This window comes from Phymastichus coffea, unplaced genomic scaffold, assembly GCF_024137745.1.
Source record: "Phymastichus coffea isolate CEN01 unplaced genomic scaffold, Cenicafe_Pcof_1.1 PCOF00185, whole genome shotgun sequence".
Lineage (NCBI taxonomy): Eukaryota > Metazoa > Arthropoda > Insecta > Hymenoptera > Eulophidae > Phymastichus > Phymastichus coffea.
The window spans coordinates 9,681-29,738 of record NW_026706996.1 but is presented as its reverse complement, the minus strand read 5'-3'; the positions used below and the strand labels follow the sequence as shown (position 1 = coordinate 29,738).

At 33.1% G+C, this 20,058-nt stretch overlaps 1 protein-coding gene across 2 annotated transcripts in view; it reads left to right on the top strand.

Annotated features, from left to right (window-relative positions):
• Nucleotides 1–18,567, top strand: part of LOC131673580 (prolactin-releasing peptide receptor) — a 76,175-nt gene extending 57,608 nt beyond the window's left edge. The window contains exons 3-7 of one of the 2 annotated variants that reach the window (XM_058951675.1): nucleotides 986–1,095; nucleotides 13,113–13,271; nucleotides 15,120–15,311; nucleotides 17,384–17,518; nucleotides 17,670–18,567. In XM_058951675.1, coding sequence (XP_058807658.1) covers nucleotides 986–1,095; nucleotides 13,113–13,271; nucleotides 15,120–15,311; nucleotides 17,384–17,518; nucleotides 17,670–17,724 — 651 coding nt within the window. In that variant the 3' untranslated portion in view covers nucleotides 17,725–18,567. Of the gene's footprint in view, nucleotides 1–985; nucleotides 1,096–13,112; nucleotides 13,272–15,119; nucleotides 15,312–17,383; nucleotides 17,519–17,588 lie in introns of both variants that reach the window. The other variant, XM_058951676.1, reaches the window with a different exon arrangement.
• The last annotated feature ends 1,491 nt before the right edge of the window (nucleotides 18,568–20,058 follow it).

Below are 20,058 nucleotides of genomic sequence, written 5' to 3'. Positions count from 1 at the left end.
ATTTCTTTCCATCAGTGGGCGGATTAGAAGTTCTCGATCTCCGACTTTAATTGATTGATTGACTAGGCTGTTAACAATCTCTATTGAAGAAAGAAAAACACAGACACGACTTCTAGAAATTTTAGACATAAACTTGATATTGTTGACATCTGTAATCTTTTCTAAGCCATCAATGTAATCATCAATAGATAATCCATCAATAGCTTCAATCGCTATTGCTTGATCATTTTTTGGTTGATAAGTTGCTTGAGCGTAAGAGGGAGAAACTTTATGAGAGAGAGAACTTTTAGTAATTTGGGATGTAGCATGGCCTCCATTTATAGAAACCATTGCTAGATTAAATGCAAGCAGTCACACGGATGTCGCGAAGTAAACACAGCAAATTTAGCAGAGTGACGATACACGTCTACTCGTAACACACGTCTGCTCGTTAAGACGACTGATAGCCGACTGATCTCAAAATATATGAACAATGATTCGCCTATCTACTTTTATTGCAAAAATTTATAAATTCATAAATTCAAAAAAATAAAGATTACATATCATATCTTTGTTATTAGGAAATGTTTGAAAGTTACCGGAGTACATTATGTACTGTTTCCGTAATCAAGATATTAATATGAATAAATTCCATATTCTTCATAGCCTATTGAAAGACAGTTATCTAATAGATTCAGAATCAAACTCCAGAGATAGAAAACTAAAATCAACACCTGTGAAATATAAAATCAATGACGTTGAAAAAATAGGTTCCATTAAAATTTTTGTTAAAATAATGTGTAATACATTGCAAAGTTTTCTGTTATCCTAGTTTCCAAGCTGAAATAGTATACTCTATATATTCCAAAGTTATTTAAAAATCTATAATAATCAGAATTGTAATGTTTTGCATTTAGCATTTAATATTGCATGTATGACGTTTTCTATCGCAATTATGATGTTTACATACATTCCATCCATATGTAAATAATTTTTATTATATCAGAATTTCAGCGAGGCACAAGATAATCAAACTTCCATACGCGGACTCCAGATGTGTATATTCAACTTAGCAGATGATATACAAGAATATATGAGAGGTTTATTTATTGGAACGTGAGTGAACTTTTGTATTCTATGAAATGATATTATTTGCATATTATTTTATTAAAATTTTATTTTATTAAAATGATATTATTTTCATTTTGAAAAAATTTTAATTTATTTTATTTTTTATATGATATTTAAAATATTCTGCTTTGATATTTAAAATATGCTGAGACTAGGGTCTCAGATGAGCGGGTTTATAACGACTTCTACTTTATTACAATATATAAATTTGTTATTATTTAATTTTTATGACCTGATAAAGTTTAAATTATTCTTTCATTACTAATAAGTGAAAACACATCATTATATATTAAAAAATAGTTATTTTAAAATAAGTTACTCTATCAGAAAAACAAAATTGAAAAATAATTTGAAAGTATGAATCATCATCAATGAAAATAATAATATCTTTCACCATTTCTATAATAAATCTTGTAATGTTACTTAGTACAATTTGCAATCAATCGAAATATAAATAGGTTATCGGTACCGGAGTCAATAAAGTAAGCCTGAAAACCTCATTATATTACAATAATATATCCATGATTGATTTGAAATAGTGAAATTATGATAAATACAACAGTTCGGATCTCTATCATAGAGATCGACTAAAATTATTTGATTGAGTTTCTAAGCGATCCTATGAAATCTGGTTTCTAAGCGATCCTATGAAAACGAATGTAAAGATTTATGTCTGTTAAATACAAATAAAAGGAAATTAAATAATTGTATCGCGAATCGCTGGCTCAGACATATTTATTTCGCCTAAAATTATTTACAAACGCATAAATTCGATATGATTGACTAGATCACATGCACAAATTCACCGAGATCAATGGACAAAGATTATTACGACAACGGAATTGAAGATTGACGTGCTCCGCACGCGAGGTACTTAGCTTTGCGGGCGTCGAGAAGCGATTTATTGGTTGTCCGGGTTTCCTCTCTATGTTCCCCCTGGACCACGGTGATAAGGTGTACGTTCGATTGATCCTCGTACCTTAAGGTTGAGTTCAAAAAGGTGATTTCAGTGTTGATGGATTAGATTTCCGACAAGATTAGTGATTGTAGCACAATTAGCGAGCTTGCAGGACCGGATAATGCGAGCGGCTCATTGTTTGGCAGGCGAGTTTTCCAGCGGTCAAACGCGAGCGATTACAATAGCTCAGTACCTGACTATTTTTATATATGCTATTTTGATTGGTCACCAGAATCCACTCATACAGAGAGTCGTTGGAAGTGTTCGTGCGTCGTTAGACGCGTAGAATCCCTGCCCTACCGGTATCGTCGTCAAGCTCATCCGATGAAACCGCTCGACCGAGGCAGAGGCCTAAAGAAGGTCTCACTAAGGACAACGCAGTCGAGGTATAATCAGCTCTTTGGAGTCTAGTGTGTTGAGCGAGGAGAGCTCAACACACTAGACTGTGAGAACGAGAGAGCTCACCACCGACGTCACCACCATCACCGGTGCAGGAATGCACAGGCGAACCTTTGGGGACGTCACCCCGAGAAGAGACGCGAGGTCGTTTGAATGACAGGCCGCTAACGCTGTGATAGCTTTTTGAACCTGGACTATCAATTTCAACGGAGATACTGTATCAGTACAGAGCGCTTCTTGGAGAAGTTAAAGAGCTGTATATGGATGTTCAGCCTCTCAGACCATGAGGTCCTCCTATCGCTGGCTGAGTACCCCACCACCTTCTAAAGCATTATGAGGAATATGCGGTCCCCTTCATCTGAAAAGAGACAGATACGACTGGCGATGACTGAATTGAATCCGGAGTATGGGCGTTATCTCCGAGACAAACTAGTTTACAGATAAACCAGTTGGAGAGGTATCACGATGATGAAAGAAGGTAGCATCCTCTTCTTTGAATAATAACCTGCTTATAGAAGATGCCGCTTACGTAGGTCCGACCAAAAACAGCCGTGCAGCAGTAAGTACCATGGTAGCGCAGATATTCAAACAAAAGACCAAAGAGTCGAAATCGAAGAAAAAATAGAACTGTAGTGTAAAGACTTCGGAAGCACCAGTATCGGGGCGTCCTTCGAGTAATGATTCGGTATTGGAGCCGTGCATAGTGAGTGCTATGAAGTAGCCAGCATTATCTCACTAATCTAACGCTAACAACCGTCAGTGATACTTCTAACGTTTGAAGGGCGTGCAGACACGACTACTTAAATATCGGGGTTAAGGGATTGAGGATGGAATGCTGTACAAGTATCGTTCCAACGAAGTCCTAAATTCAGTGACTTATAAGAAGTAGTGATGGCAACATGTCATTTCGGGAGATTGTCGAGAATATATCGTGCCCATTGTGAACATGACATTTTAGTGGTGAGAAGACGCATGATCGCATGCGTGCGAGTATTTCTGGCGGGGCATGTGGTATGTGTGCAAAATTTCCTACAGTCATGCCTCGAATGCCAGAAGTACAAGGTAGAGCAATGCGCTCCTAAATGCTTGATGAGCAACAAGTAGTTGCTCATCAAGCATTTAGGAAAGTTTTAAAACAAATCACAGAATAACATAACTAAATTCTTTTTTATTTTTATTATTTTTTTAAATTATATTTAACAGAAAATATTAATTATTATATAAATAAACAATTGATGATTTAATTATTAGAAATACATAAACAAAATTGTACAAATCAACTGGATCCTACATATTGCGACAAACGTTGAATATTAAACATATTATTCAATAATTTTTTTAGTATTATTTATCATTAAACTCTTATAATAGTAATAATAATCACAATGACTTTATTTGTCTGAAACTCTTTGGTTTGAAAAACAAAACGTAATAGATATATACATTATTATAAAAATATTCATCAACACAAACGTCTCTGCTTCAAAAAAGAAAACATAATTTTAAACCAATTTTTCGTCGAAATGTCCGCCTTTAGCCTTTATTACAGCCTTACACAATCGCGGCATTCTAAGTATCAGCTTATCTAACGTTGTTGACTTGATAATTTTCCACTCCGTTTGTAAAACATTCCAAAGTTCAGTTTTCGACGTAGGTCGAACTTTTCTCACTGCTCTATCAAGCTCTTCCCAGAGCAGCTCAATGGGATTGAGATCAGGTGATTGGGGGGGGCCAGGTCATTATTTCTAATTTCTTCTTTTTTTCTAAACTATTTAAATAATTTGTACAAAGTTTAGATTTATGCTTGGGATCATTGTCTTGTTGAAATATAAATTTAGACTTAAGTAAACGTTTACTAGATGGTAGAACAATTTTTTGCAAAATTTTTTGCAAATTAGCAATCCAGTTGATTTGTACAATTTTGTTTATGTATTTCTAATAATTAAATAATCAATTGTTTATTGATATAATAATTAATATTTTCTGTTAAATATAATTTAAAAAAATAATAAAAATAAAAAAGAATTTAGTTATGTTATTCTGTGATTTGTTTTGGTATAAAAGGTAGCAGACACTGTTTGATTTGTATTATTTCATAGTCGTTGTCTGATTTGAATTTTGAGTATTTGAACGAATGTTAAGTTATAAGATGAGTTTAACAATGTATTTTTGACTTTATTGTGATATTTGATTTGATTGTGACTTGCGAATTGAGGTAAATGTTTTGTTAGCGTGATTTTTATTTGTTTTGGTTTATATCTAACTATTTTCTCATTTTGTTTTTTTAATAAAGATCTGATGAGGTTGGATATTTACCAACGAAACACACGTGTGTAACCACCTGAGATGATTGTTTGATTATTTTTTTACAACGGGTTGGTTCTAAAATTGGATTAAAAAATTTTTTGCTGAAAAAAAAATTTATTTATAGTTCTCATTTTGTGATTTACTACGTCCCTAGGCATTTTAAAACTAAGCGTAAAAAAAAGTTAAATTCCTTTATTTTTTAATGCGCTAAAAAAAAGAAAAAAAATTTTTTCTCTATTTCTTTATTTTGACTTTATTTTCGTATTCTTGGACACAAAATGAACCTTTTTTCTCTTTGGCATTTTTTTCCAAAACGTACGCAAGTCGAAATAATTGAGGATTGGAAAAAAAGGTTGCTTTTTACAAAAAACGCCGTAACTCGGTTAAAAAACATCGGATAGAACCCCGCGAGAGCTCATTTTAAAGGGAAAGACATTACCCTCCGAACCCCTCAGGTCGATTTGCCCTCCACCGCCTGGTTCTAAATTGGCATTGATTTAAGTCGAGGTTAAAAAAATTGAAATTTTTTTAATCAATTTTTTTACTGTAAAAAACACATATTTTCATTTTTAAGTCTCTGCACGTCTTGAATGAAAGCTTTTGCAATTACCTATAAAATGCCCTGCGGTTTTTTGTGATACGATGATTTCCGACCGAGATACAAAACTTTCAAGTTTGTCTAATTTTGAGGTAAGAAATAAGACTATTGTATTGACAGGCCAGAACTATAGACACCGATGCGAAAACAGCCCGACACAAATAACATTTTATAAAAAAAAATGATCACATCTCATGTATGTCTAATTGTACTTCTCGAAAAAATAATTATTTGTTATTGTACCATTATATTTCTCATAAAAAATAAAAAATATCGTTATCGATAATTCACCTCTTATTTATTCACATAAAAGACATAATTAAGCAAAAATAAATTCACAGAAAAATTGTACCTTTTGTAGTCTAAATTGTACCATCAGTACAATTCTATAAATTTGTTTCTAAAAGAAATAATAGGTCAATTACAAAGCTCTACGCCTGCGCAAAGTGTATTTCCGGATGACATCCTTGTAAGTTGTAACAATTAGTGGTAATTTGTAATTGTCCTATTATTTCTTTTGGAAACAAATTTATAGAATTGTACTGATGGTACAATTTAGACTACAAAAGGTACAATTTTTCTGTGAATTTATTTTTGCTTAATTATGTCATTTATGTGAATAAATAGGAGGTGAATTATCGATAACGATATTTTTTATGAGAAATATAATGGTACAATAACAAATTATTATTTTTTCGAGAAGTAGACATAAGAATTAAACATACGTGAGATGTGATCATTTTGTTTTATAAAATGTTATTTGTGTCGGGCTGTTTTCGCATCGGTACTATAGACAGCATGCGCTCCCCCTCCTCCGCACGAGTTTCAGGCCCTATAACAAAAGTATGCGTGTGTAGCTAATATAAACAATATGCATCCTCTAAGGTACATGTGGCATTGGCTCTAGTGGTAGAGCGCTAGCCTGCCAACCCAGAGGACTCCGGTTCGATTTTCCGGTCTGTCTCTTCATTTTTTTCAAAAATCGTCGCTATTTTCTACTCGTTTTATTTTCAATAAAGCAAGTAAATTGTCAATAATATATATTTATAACTTTAAAAAAAAATACATTTAAATTTAATTAGGTATAGGGTCCCTAGGGACTAGGAGCCCTAGTGACTAGGAGCCCTAGAAACCTTCCTCAAAAAATTATTAACATTAATAATAATTAACATTGAAGGGTTAGGCCAGGGAAACAAAGGGTTAAACCAGGGACCCCCCCCCACGAATATTGTTAATAATAATTGTTAACATTAACAATTATTATTAACATGAAAGGGTTAAGCCAGGGTCCAAAGGGTTACGGACTCCCCGCAGGTGTGCTGGAATATACGTATGTTTCAGTACACCGGGGACCCCCCGGAAGTGTGCTGGAACATACATTGCTCTACTACTGTCGCGGTTTGTGCGTGCGTGCGGCCATTTTGTGGTGCGAAACAGAGGAGAGCGGCAACAATAATAGACATTTGGTACGATAACAATTAACAAGAACAACAATAGTAACATCTGTAATAACAACGAACAATAGTAATAACCACAACAACATTAACAATAACAACAATAGTATTAACATCAACCTCAACAACAATAGCAACAACAAAACCAGGAGTGCACGGAGGAAGATATGAGAGTAAGGGGGAGAAGGACAGCAGAACAACAACAAGCAACGCGGAGCAGATCGGTGCCGTGGTATCTCTCTCTCTCTCTCTCTCTCTCTCTCTGTTCGAGGTGCCGGCTGAGTTGTGCATAGCTCGGTAGCCTTGCTGACTACGTGACCGAGCGGATTATCTTTGTCGCAAATAAATATTGTTTTTCCTTGATGTTGTTGTTGAACGGTCTGTGGCGTGCCCTTACCCTCCACGTGTTGGCCAGAAGTTAACCACTTTTTACAAAAACTTCATAAATCTTGAGCGACGCGCCGGAGATAATGGTCATCCGCAATAAACGCATTAAATGCCGATGGTCATGCATCCGCGCTAATGAGTTTGTTTAAGGGAAAGCGCACGCCCAACCTTCGTTTTTATTAATAATAACCCGCGGTACCCTTTTCACCAGATTTTCCGAGGAGAAGCGCCAAGTAGCTGGGGTGAGTTTAAGACACTCTAGCCCAAACACGAGACCAGCTAACAGCTCGGCTTTCTGCCAGCTCCGCGGTTTGCATTCTGCCGAGTCGCGCTATACTTGTAACTCCTTGTATCTACTTAGTCACTTTGAATCAATAATAACAATTTATTCGCACATCAAATTGGTGACCCCGACGTGATTTAAACGGTGAAATTAAAGTGACTTTTATAAAAATTTCGACATTTTTTCAAGTGAATCGTTTCAACCATGGTGCTAGCTAACGGTACGGAGAACGGCGAGGCCACCGCCGCACCCGTCGTTAATGTGCACACGCCGTGAAGCTTCCGCGCGCCCGTTTTCCTCGAAAATAAAATTAAAGTTTGGTTTACGCTGTTGGAAGCACAGTTTGTCAGTGCGAGCATCGAGGACGATAATCTGAAGTACAGCAATACGATATCTTGTCTGACAGAGAAAGCTATCGAGAAAGTTGAACACATTCTAATAGATGCACCAGATATCTCCGTTACAAACTACTATGTACGTGCCGAGACAAAGTCACTCAAAAAAACATACGCGCTTGCGGCAATAACGAAGCGTTGATAAAAAGTCTGGCACCCTGGCGTCATAACGCGTTTACTTCATGTTCGCTTGTCCACGTGTTGGTAGACGAGCCGGTCGGCGCATCGACGTCTTCCGACGAAATCCGATGATTTATGGCCCCCTCATAACGAGGTTGTACGCTCACCGTTTTGTCCGGGGTCGTCACTATTTTCTTTATTTATCGGCACGCATTTTTAGTGTTTCCAACAGCTACTAAGACCATGTTTCTCAAGACTAACGTTGAGGGGGCAGCCGCTGATGCGCCTCCGGAACTTTCGCACCGTCGACAATGACTATGCGTAGAAAATGACTCGGCCTGGGAGGCCCTTTGCCACTGCTTCGACTAGCCGAAACTCCAGACTCTTGATCATCTCACTGCACTTGTGAGATTGAAGCCGCAAGAAGAGGAGATGTCGAAGGGGCTGCTCAATAATCGCAGAGCATAGCTAGAAAGACGTGGACTCATTGCTGCTATTGCTATTATACAGGATGCAAGGGGCGCTCCATTCCGGCCTATGCTGTCACCTTCCTCTCGCTCGCTGTTGACAATAGTCAGTTGACTACTGTAAGTCACAGTGTAAGCACCCTGTTTGTAAGAGTTAAATAAAATTGTTCAATAGAACCTGAGTTATCTCAATCATTCGGCAGGTGATACCCAACCTCAACAATTGAACACCAAACAGTGCTACGAGTATAAAATTTATCTCGTATGAGAAAAAGAAAAGGTCGACTGTCGCGATATATATGCATATATATATGTATATATATGCATATATATATATGTATATATATATATGTGTATATATATATATATATATATATAAGCTCTGTGTAGCGGCAAGTGAATATTTGTATAAATTTTTATTTTCAAGATTGAGACTTATATATTAAAACTCCCTATAGTCGATGACTAAACCAGACCAGAAAATTATAGCAAACCAATATTTTCTACACTAACGTATAAGATAACACATCGTTATCAGAGAACAAAGCCCTGCCACCGATTCGTGCTTTGTTGCGAGCGCGTAGAAATTTGTTTTGCGTAGGCAAACCGGTGTCTATATTGTTTCTCTTTGTTGATATTTTTTATTTGTTAGCTTTGTTGTTAATTAAATTTGTTGCCAGTTCACTCGTGTTTGTTGTTTTCGCCTAGTCACTCCGCATTCCGACTAAATAGTAACGCGTATTTTGATCCATGTTACTCGGCGGATCATTTAGTTGTGGGAACGTTTGCGCTTTTCAAATTCCCTCTTTTCAAATAATATGTACGAACGGCCGCAAGCTATCCATAAAGGGAACGGTCGCAAGTTTCTCTGTTACACTCTATACATTTATATTATAGCGGCGCTTAAGCTTTTTATGTCCTTTGAAAAGTAATTTTTATTAAACTCCTCAAAATGCTCATTTATCACAACAATCATCTCTTCGTTGAATGAAAATCTTTTACCCGCAAGCCAAATTTTCATGTGAGAAAACAAAAAATAATTGAAAGGAGCAAAATCTAGAGAATAAGGTGGATGAGGAAATATTTCGTAGCGTCAATAAAATAATTTGGCTTTTTTTTCGCCAGACGAGGCCGATTTTCTTTCAGTATGGCATCAAATCGGTCTAATTATGAGGCATAATATTCTTCTGTAATAGTTCTTCTACTCTGTAGGTAATCGATCAATATTATACCATTAATCGTACCGTCTTCGCTTTTTTCGGCGCAAATTTACCTAGATTTTTCAATTCTGACGTATAATAATGAATCCATGTTTCATCAACAGTAACGTAGCGTCGCAAAAACTCCTTTGGATTATGTTGAAACATGCTCAAACATTGCTCAGATGCAATCACACGAGTTCGCTCGTTATCAGCTGTGAGCAAACACGGCAGACATTTTACAAATAACTTTATCATGCCCAAACTTTCATGTAAAATGTTCCATGTGCATCCTACTGAAATGATAAGAGCGTCACTGATCTCTCGCACTTTCAATCGACGATCGCCGAGTATAATATCATAAATTTTATCGATTACGTATGTCTTAAGTAGTCACTTCTTTGGACGGTCAAGATGCTCAGCATCACTTGTGCTCTTACGGCCATAATGAAATTCAGTAAACCATTTTTAAACCATGCTATGCGATGGAGCAGAGTCTCCATAATATTTTCCGAGCTTTTCTTTAGTTTCTTTGATTGATTTTCTCCGTAGGAAATAATTTTAATAATCACACAAATAGTAGATTTTCTTACAAGGGGGGAAAATAGAACTTTCGGTTCGAAAATACTCGGCTTCGCCTCGGCCGTCATACCACCTTCGTGCATGAGTTCCATATTACCCCCGTGTAAGAAATAGTGTTTTTCTCTATCCCCGGGCGAAAGCGCGCTGATTATTTAATCGCTAAACTGGAAAATCACATATTGTCTACATTCTAACTGCTGTCAAGACTGCGCAGCCATGTTTTTACTTTCGACCGATGCTTTGGTAGTCGTAGCGCCCTCGCGGTCATCTGACATCGTGCTTCGAACTAATAGGTTATATTTGAAATTTTTCGCTGATGCCCGTCCAACATTTGCAGCACGAGCGTAGCGAGTGCTGCTGGTTGGGGCGGGCATCAAAAATACATGAACAAACATTTTTTAATAATAACTGTTTATTAATTTTCTTAAAATTATTTTTCACATTTCTTACAAGAATAAAAATTATTTGTAATGTTACCATTGAATGTACAATTTTCATATCTTACATAAGAATTTTTTAGCCAATTAGTAGTATCTGTATCAATTTGTTCGTTTGCAATAACAATTTCTTGCCTTTGTTCGTTTTCTTTTCCAGAGTGTGTTGGATCAACACTCAATTTTTTTGCAGGCGGTCGAGCTGAATTATTTTCAAAGATATGAAAATTGTACATTCAATGGTAACATTACAAATAATTTTTATTCTTGTAAGAAATGTGAAAAATAATTTTAAGAAAATTAATAAACAGTTATTATTAAAAAATGTTTGTTCATGTATTTTTGATGCTGTCGCCAGCTTCTTATAGCTTCACAACATATAGGATTACAGTTTCGTGCTGCGCCTCAAACTTCAGGCGAAAATGTTTTCACTCGCGGTGAAACAAGTGGCGCCACTCGCGGAGTGGGTAAAAGTGCAACTTCTTCCACCGTAGACAACCCGTGAAAGCGCGTGCTTTCGCCCGAGGGATAGAGAAAACTCATTTTATTCCATGATTGTGTTTGCATAATGAAAAATTAAATTTAAATGACTGTAAACAATTTTCAAACCAATGTACTGACTTGAAACTGTATACGCACTTATACTAGCTAGCACTCTTACAGTGTAAAATTCATTACGATAACACTACCATCTTCCGAGAAGTCACAGACTTATTGAAGGACCCTAATATCAAAGATTATAAAATCGGATATTTAAGAGCGCTTTATAAAGAATATACTTTTTTCAATAGACCTTTTACGTCAAAAATACTAACGGCAACAATTATTATTTTTACATGTGCAAGATATTACATTTTTTAGCAAGATTTTAGTCTTCCATGTTAAATTAAAAATTTATTATAACTAGAGCTCGACTTATTCAATGATCAAAACAAGTATTTTTTTCTTATGTCAGTAAAAAATAATGCTTCCAAATTTCTTATTATTTAAAATTATTACTATTTTGAATAATTTTATCAAAGTTAATAAAGCAACATCAATTGCAAGTGAGCATAGTCAATCATAAATAGTATATTTTGCTTCAAGAATTTTACAAATATCAAGTTCGAAATATTAAACTTCAATGATTATATACATTTAACGAGACAAACTTGTGATAAAGAAATTGTATTACATGTTATAAAAAATTTCGTATATATACTATAACGAATAGATATTCGTTAAGGCGCGTGCGTATATTAAGAAGCAATCGCGTCGGAAAATAGCGAAAATTCAGGAGCGTACCGAGAAGCACGCGTACGTGCGGTAGGAGGGGAAGACCAGTACGCGACTAACAACGAAACTACCCCAGATGTACCTAACCGATTTTCTTCATTTTTTGATTTACATCGAAATATATTGAACCTGTGTCTTTTTGTTCGTGCTAATTCGACGATCTAAAAGTTGAAAACCGCCTCTAAAATTCATCTCCAAAACTTATAAAAACAAGGGAATGCAACTCTTATTGGTGAAAATAATAAACAAAGTTTCTGAGAAATATAGAGAAAACCGTTTTTGAAGGTGAATTTTAGAAATGAGTTTCATCCTTTAAATCACCAAATTAGCACAAACAAAAGACATGGATCAAATATTTTTCAATATACTATAACATATCAAAAAATGAAGAAAATTGCTAAGGTACACATGGGGTATTTGCCTTGTAAGCAAGATGCCGCGTTTAACCTTGCTTTTGTTTCTCTCTTATACCACGTCGCGATCCACAAGTACGTTCACTTGTTGATATTTGTGTTATTACATACGATCTAAACCTCTCGGCAAATTTATATCATGTTACGCTTTATGATTCCGCGTTTACCGTTTAACGTTCTACTAATCCACGCCTATGGTATAAGAGAACCTAAACAAAATTTCTTCATTTTTCGATTCGCTTCGTGTTTTCGCGCTCATTTTTAGCCTCGTAAAACACGTACGCAATAGCATCAGGTATACTGGAGCGGATTTAGAGGGCGGTTAGCCTTGCATCGAGGAATGAATCTTTTTTAATTTTTTAAATAATTTAGCCAATGTTGCAGTACATACTATCTGTTTATTAATTTGAAAATAATCTTGTATGTTTTATAAGTGTAGCTTACTTAGTAAAGGATTGAAAAAAATTCAATAAATATGCAAATTATTGATATAAATTTTAATGAAGTAGTGTAGGAATGTCTTCAATCATAGGAATCTTAACCATTTGTTGATCATAGAGCTTTTTTGCGTTATAAATTGTAAATAATCTCAACATACAATAGTTCTTTATATTAGTAAACGTTGCATGCAAAAGTATTTTTTTAATGACTTATTGTAAAATGTTTAATATTATATTTTCTGACTGTAATAGTTAAAATTATATATTACTTTTGTTAATATTTGTAAACAGTTACATAGCTCCTCTGACGATAACAGCCTATTTCAACGTGAAGTCTGGACAGGAGTTACAGAATCAAGAAATACCTTTTCCAGTAGCAGTGTATGAAGCTAGAACTAACCACTCAGCTAAATATTCTCGACAAGGCAGCAGCGTAAGCAACGATGTAATGTACGTAAAAGATAATTTTTCCTTATTTAATTAATGGCGTATAAAGCAGGCAACTGGCATCATCGAGCAGTAATAATGTTATTATATTTTAAACTTTGAATTCTATAATGCATTTTATTTTGATAAGACATACTTCATTTCTTGTATTTTTGTTATTATTCATATACTTAATTATACATAACTGTGACACTTAATTATTGGTAAAAATCAGTATATAGTAATAGAATTCTAAGAAATATTGATATCATAAATTATTTTTATGATATAAAAATCACGTATGATTCATATACGAAAGAACGTCTTTTCTAATTAGTCTTATATCGGGTTGATTGTCATTGCATAACTGAAAAAAAAGGATTGATTTAAAGTACGATTTGATGCTACGTTAGTATAAACTACTTTTCTTTAAAAATCTATTGGTAATTAAAAGTTACATCAGTTTTCGCATGGTAGTCCTTATATAAAGTCTACTCTACTTTATTATTTCATTCGCAGAATACGAAGTGTTAATATCGATAAGCTCTGTTTCAGTCGGATACGTGTCAGTATTTTAAGCATTCAAATTTTATTTCCATAACATCAAATATAAGAATCACACAACACGACATTTCTAATAGCTTTCATTTCGTCTTTTCCAACTAAAATTATTATATTTACGTGAATGTTTGTTCTGCATGTAGATATTTAATATCTATCAATATAACGTAGTCGATATTCACTATCATCTACATATTACGCTTTAATATATTATATCAGTGTAATGAAATGAAAAATTTTATTTTTTAGATATTAATTATACTTAAATAATACTCACAATAATATATATTACTAAGTGAGATGTTTTTATTAACAAATTATCGTATAAAAGTTCAAGCGTAAAATTATTTAGAAGTTAATAGAAATATATCTATCAGAAAAATAACATTTTTTCGAATTTTCAAATAGCATTACTATAGAATGCATTTAATTTTTTTGTGTTATTATCATTGCGCGTTATTATCATGACATCTTTTTTTACTCTAGAAGTGCTAATAGCAGTTACATAAAAAAAATAATTTCATGATTTTTTTACAATTTACAATTTCATTGGCAATGAGTCTTGGATTCAATGTCATAGTTGTTAAAGCCCTGAAAGACTCGAAATCTTAAACGGAAAATAAATCAAGACATGATTTTTGACGTATTTTTACCCGTACAGATCGACTTTGAAAAATAAATATCATTTGTCATTTTTATACAATTCAAAAAAATCATAACAAATCACAGCTCTTGTTATAATTGATTTAAGCTTTTAGACGAAAAAAGAATATCACTAGTGTTCCCGCTGATGGAACTATTTTTTTAAGATACCCCATACCACATAAAACGATCAAATAAAAGAATTAGGAGTATGCATTCTATTTGATATAAAAACCCTGTTGAATTAAGGGTGGAACTCATATTATATATTTTAAAATAATGCATTGGTTATTAAATGAGGTATATAGATAGTAGTTACGCATGCGGTAAAATTTCTTTTTCTGAATCTTAACGAAAAGTTTTGTTTAGAGACAGGATGTAATAGTTATAACTTTCTCTGTGTAATAAAATTAAAATATCTATTTAAATCAATTTTTTGAAATTTATAATTCAATGAAACTATAAAAAATAGATAATTTTACAATAAATGACTGTTTAACATTATTTTAAAATTTGTGTCCCTTTCACTCCTCTCTCTCTCTCTCTCTCTCTCTCTCTCTCTCTCTCTCTCTCTCTCTCTCTCTCTCTCTCTCTCTCTCTCTCTCTCTCTCTCTCTCTCTCTCTCTCTCTCTCTACGTTTTATTTAATTTTAATTTTATTCATTTACAGGTCAAGTATCCGAGTCAAACAAGAAAATGAAAGCAGTGGTACGAGCGGAACTGTTGCTATTTCGAATTTGTCAACATCATGTGACCTAGAAGATTCAGATCTCGATATACACAAGGAAAAACGGACACAGAAGTATATAGTGCTTATGACAACAGCATTTGCTATATGTCTTTGTCCGTTAATGATCCTCAGGTAAAACTACTTGAACGTTTTCATCGAGTCGAAAAAAGCTAGATATGAATACTTATTTTTTAATAATTCAATCTTTTCTTCAAATTAAATTCTGCGTATTATACATATTCTTATACAGTTATATTAGTATTTCTTTCAGCTTTCGTAAAACCAAAGTTTATTCTATAATACTGCAAAATCATATAGAAATTATTCTTATTAATGAAAAAAGTAAAATAGATTCATTAAAGTAACTTATTATTTAAGTAGAGAGAAACATCCACTATTCCAAATAATAAATAGCTGTTGGATGAATCAAGTATCTATTATCGTAACACTCTTAACTAATTACTAAAAATCGATATATGCTGTTGTATCGATTTACTCCACTTACACTTTACTCCACGATAGACTATATAAAATGTAAAATACGCAAAATTGAATATGAAATTTCTCAACATTTTCCACGGCTACGAAAATAAATAAAAATAGTATTGGTTTTACCTCATTATAATTATAGTATCTTGTTATGACTTTCTAGATTAAATTGAAACCCTATACAATTTTTTAATTAATATCTATAATTAATTAATTAATATTTGTAATTATTAGATTTGTATATTAATCAATTATAATAAGAGAATTAGTATATTTTTGAGTTTATAACTAGAAATGATTCCTTTTCAAACTAATATCTCTTAAGAAAATATCACATAAAAATGTTCCAATAAAATAAAATAAAAAATTTTTTTTTTAATTTAAAAATTAAATAATAGAATAAATAAAAATAAAAATTTATAAATTTTCCAATTTTAAAAATACACATATCTTGAGCATATTTTCTAATAAATATACATCGATTTTATTTCATTAGTAATCTCAATTACACCATATGAAGGAGCTGGTAGGAGTTGAACTCTAGATCATCAATTTTTCTGAAATTTGTAGAATTTTTTTTTGTGACCTGAATAGAACATGTTAAACCAGTATTATATTTATTTTATAGTCCATTCTAAATTGATGGAAGAATCACCTTTGAGTGAAGAATCGCTATAATTAAGGTAGACTTTTTTTTAAATTAGGAAGGGCAAGAAAGAAATACATGTAATTGTTTATTTCTCACAAAATACGATTGAAACATTGTAAATTTAGACAATGCTATTGAAAAAAAAACCAATAACATGTAAGAAAACAAAGGTAGGGATAAGAGAGATAAGGGAGAGACTGAATTTTTATGGAAAGAGGAGGCGACTCTTTTCGAGATACCTTACAACTGTAGTGTAGGGATATATATTATAGCTTATGAGATGAACTTGACACTTGTTTCATAGATTAAAGGTCACAAAATATAAAAGTAGAATAAGTTTAAGAACATGTTATAGTATAGTGACCAGTGTTATCGACACTTAGTTGAAATTTATTACTTAAAAGTATGAATTGAAAATGTACGTAAGATTGAAAATAAGGTCATGCTCACTTATTTCGTAAGTTATATAATATATAAAATAATACACAAAGTTATGTTATATAAAAATATACTATAATCGTATAGACATAAACTCTTCACTAATCGTTTTTAATTAATATCTCAATGAATACCATCATAACGTAATCTGGAACTTGGCAGATTTCTTTTTTAAATGTTTTTTAAATATTTATTTATTAAGTTATACAAAGTTTTCAATCTGTTATAGGAAAATGTTAATTTTATCTATAATTTTCAAAGTTATCTCATAAAAGCCCATGTTAAAATAACATTTTCATCGTGGTCTCATTCTTTAGTATTATAATAGATATTGAAAAAATTACGGTGCACTGAGAAAGCTTTCAACTTTTACACATCAGATTTTTATTTTACATCTATCAAACTAATTTTAACTAGACAACGTCCTTAAAAACTTGAAAACACGGTAAAAAATAATATTGAGGTAAAAAAGAATTAAGCAATAAGTAGCATAGGATATTATATTTACATTAACATAGGAAAATAATCATCTTTATTATATTCAAACTAATTTTTTCTGAATCTAAATAGTGTTAAATAGACACACTATAATGATTTTAAATAATAACCTTCTTCTTCTGTGTTTTAGATTAATAAAACCATCGATTGAAGAAACATATGCAAATGCTGATCACATCAATATGACTTACGTGACACTTGTATGGGTAGCATTTTTACCGGAATTTATAACCCCATGTCTCTATGCTTCTTGGCAAATGAATATGTAAGTATTATCAACAGTATTTATTTTAAACCTCATGCTAGACAAGAATTTACTCTCCCGCACTACTTAGGTAATGCAGGGGAGACCTAAGCAAGACGGTCATCATAAGAGATAATAGAAAAACATTTAATAACAATAAAATTTTATTTAGAAAATGTACTTCAACTAGCAACAATAATAAACATACGCATGTGATGAACAAATGAATGAAAAACAAATAAAAATCATTCGATTTGGAAGTACTCAGGCAAGCCAGCGATTGTGCACATAAACCATTATGCACGGTAACAAAGAGTAAGAATTAATTCGGACCATACTGTTGTGGACAATAGCTTATGTGTAAAATAATTGGGAACACAACCTGACGGCTTGCAGCTCAAAAATCACTGGGAAACCGATACCGAAAAAAATTTTTTTAATAAATACTTCATTAATTTCATACAAAGTTATTAAGCTACCAAAAAAGAATATTTTCCGTATGAAAACTATTACATTTTATTATATGTTTTGACTTAAATACTTTACAGTACTATTGTTAAATACGCATATTACATTTATCGAGACAATTATGTATCAGTTGCATTGTTTCAATATCAGGAAAGGCCAAATAACATTTAATATCAAGCTGAGGATACTGTTAAGCTGGTTAAATTTCGCTAGTGTTTTTAGCAATGTAGTTCTTTGAATATTAAATTGCAGCATATTATTGGTTAGATCTTTGTTTGAGCACCACAGTCGTAATTAACCTCCTGTATAACTTAAATTAAGGTAGTGATTTGTTCAGGCTAAAGTACGACACCTACATAGTATAACTATCAGAACTTGTAACGGTTCTTTTTTTATTTTGGACTCATGAGCCATTACTAGAATAAATATAGTGTTGTATTTTAAAACTCGATATATTTATTATACTTGAATACGAAGAACGGCAATAAATTATAATATAAATTACTTTCAAATGCTTTACATAAATTGTGAAATAGTAAGTTTACTGTACAAGAAATATATTGTCAGACACTATTATTTTATATACAGGGTGTCTCATTTTAACTAAGATGGTGGGATAACTTAAAACTTTGCAAAGTATTCGAAAAATGTTTTAGATAAAAGTTGTATTATTCAGCGTGGGTTACTTAAATTTGATCTTGAAGTTGATTTTCAATATTATTTCAGTTTGATAGGAACACCTATGTTTGACCCCGGGTTTAGAAATTGTGGAAAATTTTACGTTCAGATACTGACCTGTGCAGCCAAGGGAGCTGATTTATAACCGACTGCTTAACTCACAATCAATATAACGATAGAACTTATCACTTACGTAGCGTAAAAACCTTTTCTGCGGTTGCTTAAGTTCAGCGCTTAAGCCTTCTCACAAGATCTTACACCTCTTAGGGAAAGTTTGTGTGTGTGCGTACGTGCGTACGTGCGTGCGTGCGTGCGTGCGTGCGTGCGTGCGTGCGTGCGTGCGTGCGTGCGTGCGTGCGTGCGTGCGTGCGTGCGTGCGTGCGTGCGTGCGTGCGTGCGTGCGTGCGTGCGTGCGCGCGTGCATATGTGCGTGTATACGTGCGCGTGCGGTTGGGTGCGAGTGTGGATGAATGTATCTTGATGTATGAACCATTCAATTAAGGCAAGATGGTGTTACGCTATACATTTTGAAGTATTTCATGAGTTGTTGCTTGAAACGTTCTTATAATTATATCCATTATATTCGGTAGTGTTGTTGGAGGTTCATAAAAAATCATATTTCATAAAAAAGTTTCACATATCCGCACAAAAAGAAATAATAATCACAGATGAACATTCAATCTCGAGAGCAGTATATTACGGTTTTAAATACATTTAAAATCAAACAAAATTGAACAAAACATGGTAACTCAGAGTGTAAATTTCCTTATGAAATAAAATATGTTGAAACATTTCCATGCGGCCAGAAGCCACTGCCAATATCTAATACATTTAATGCACAGCTTCGGCATATAACGACTTTTATGAAACATCAATAGAGCAAACCCACGTTTATGATTTTGAAATACTTTTTAAAAACTGAAACACATGACTGAGCACATGTGCGCGAAACTAAGAAACCAAGTTCAAACCAAAAATGAAGGGTCATTCAAGGACAAACACATACTCGTGCAGCGTATTGACCTCTTAAATACATTTATCGATTAAGTCGTTGATGGGTGCGCTATTTACTTTCTTTTTTTTAGGTGAGGGGAGAAGGAGACAATGAAATTACAAATTATTATGTTTCTAACCAATTTTTTCTCATATCGTTATACTTACAATCTAAAATATTAACTTTTCCAGAATTTATTTCATATCGATTTCTCGAACATGTAAAAAGAGTGCTTAATTTTCTGATTTTTTTCTCACATCGTTTTTATATTTACCAATTCTTATATTATAAATAAAAAGCCGTGATTGTTAAACTACGCGCTATAATAATGAAAAGTTTGTAATATTTTTTATCAATATTAAGCTTGCGTTGTGATAGAGTCTAGCTGCACTGTGCTATGTTATTCATTTTATATTATATT